Source organism: Capsaspora owczarzaki (assembly GCF_000151315.2).
Source record: "Capsaspora owczarzaki ATCC 30864 unplaced genomic scaffold supercont2.70, whole genome shotgun sequence".
In the NCBI taxonomy this organism is placed as follows: domain Eukaryota; class Filasterea; order Ministeriida; family Capsasporidae; genus Capsaspora; species Capsaspora owczarzaki.
In genome coordinates, this window is record NW_011887361.1 from 1 (window position 1) to 1,533 (window position 1,533).

The 1,533-nt window shown below is 60.5% G+C and overlaps 1 protein-coding gene across 1 annotated transcript; it reads left to right on the plus strand.

Moving 5' to 3' along the window:
* Positions 1-23: 23 nt before the first annotated feature.
* On the plus strand, positions 24-1,486 carry CAOG_09222 (hypothetical protein; the record flags this gene model as incomplete). Its single annotated transcript, XM_011272661.1, has 2 exons — positions 24-870; positions 956-1,486. Coding segments are annotated over 2 exons (1,378 nt in total), but the record flags the coding sequence as incomplete, so codon positions are not given.
* Between the last annotated feature and the right edge of the window lie 47 nt (positions 1,487-1,533).

Sequence of the window (1,533 nt, forward strand, 5' to 3'; positions counted from 1 at the left end):
ATTGACCCGTCCAAGCAGCTCAGGTGCGACCCGAACCGCAAGTTTGGCCGTGGCAAGGAGGAAGCCCTGAGGAAGTACGTGGATGACGGCCTGAAGACTGGCATGATTGTGGAGTCCGAGTCCGCGTTCTGCTCCCAGCCCATGTTCGTCAAGAAGGGTGATGGCTGGCGCGTCTGTATGGACTCCCGGCGTCTGAATGAGGCGACGATCAGGGATCGGTACCCGTCGCCTGATGCCTTGGCGTTGATTGACAAGCTGAAGGGCGCGAAAATTTTCAGCAAGTTTGATCTCACGAGCGCGTTCTGGCAAGTGAGATTGAGCGCCGACAGTGAGAAATACACGGCGTTCCCGTGCGACGGCAAGCTGTACCAGCACAGGGTCATGTGTTTCGGGTTGGTCAACGCGCCGGCGATGTTCCAGCGTCTGATTAATGAGGTCTTGGGCCCGCTCTCCGCTTTCGCTGGAGGGTACTTTGACGACATTATTGTGTTCCCCAAGACGCCGGAGGAGCACGAGCTCCACGAGAAGCAGATGCTAGCTCGGCTGAGGGAGTTTGACCTGTACGTCTCCTTGAAGAAGTGCGTGTTTGGCACGTCGAGTGTCGACTTCCTGGGGCGGCGGGTCAGCGAAGCCGGAGTGGCGGTGGATCCTCGCAAGGTGCAGGCGGTCCTCAACTGGAAGCCGCCGACTGACGCGACTGGTGTGCGTGAGGTCAACGGCCTCGCGTCCTTCATGAGGCGTCATGTGCCGAACTATGCCGAGCTGGCGCGCCCGATGACGATGCTGACGCGGAAGAATGTCCCATTCGTCTGGTCGGCGGAGTGCGAGAAGTCGTTCCGCGCGATCCAGCAGGCGCTCGTCCAGGCGCCGGTGCTGGCGTACCCCGACACGTCGCGGCCGTTTGAGATTTTCTCGGATGCGTCGGATCTCGCGTTGGGGTGGTGTGTTGATGCAGAGGTCGGAGTCCGGCGACGGTCTACATCCGGTCGCCTACTACTCGCGCGTGTTCACGAAGCCAGAAGTCAACTACTCGGTCTACGACAAAGAGCTGCTGGCTATCCTGGAGTGTCTCCGCGAGTGGCGACATTACGTTTGCGGTTCTGGCAAGATCACCGTTTGGTCGGACCACAGGAATTTGCAGTGGTTTACGGAGACGCGGGAGCTGACGGCGCGCGAGGCTCGGTGGTGCGAGATGCTGGGCGAGTTCGATCTGGTCATCAAGCATCTGGAGGGCTCCAAGAACGGTGCGGCGGATGCGATGTCCCGTTCGGCGTCGGGAGCTGGGCCGAAGGAAAAGCTTAAAGGCCGGGTGCTGGACCCCGAGTTGTTGGTGGCCCCAGTCGCTGGCGAGGCCGATGACGAGCAGAGCGAAGATTTCGTTTTTTCGCCCGGAGCGACTCTGCCGAGCGCGCCTACGGTCATGACGCCTACTGCCATTCGCGAGGCTTTGCGGAAGGCGGTGGCCGAGGGGGAAGAGAAGGAGTAGAGCTTCTATCCTCCAACGATACCAACTTCACGACGGTCTCATCAAGC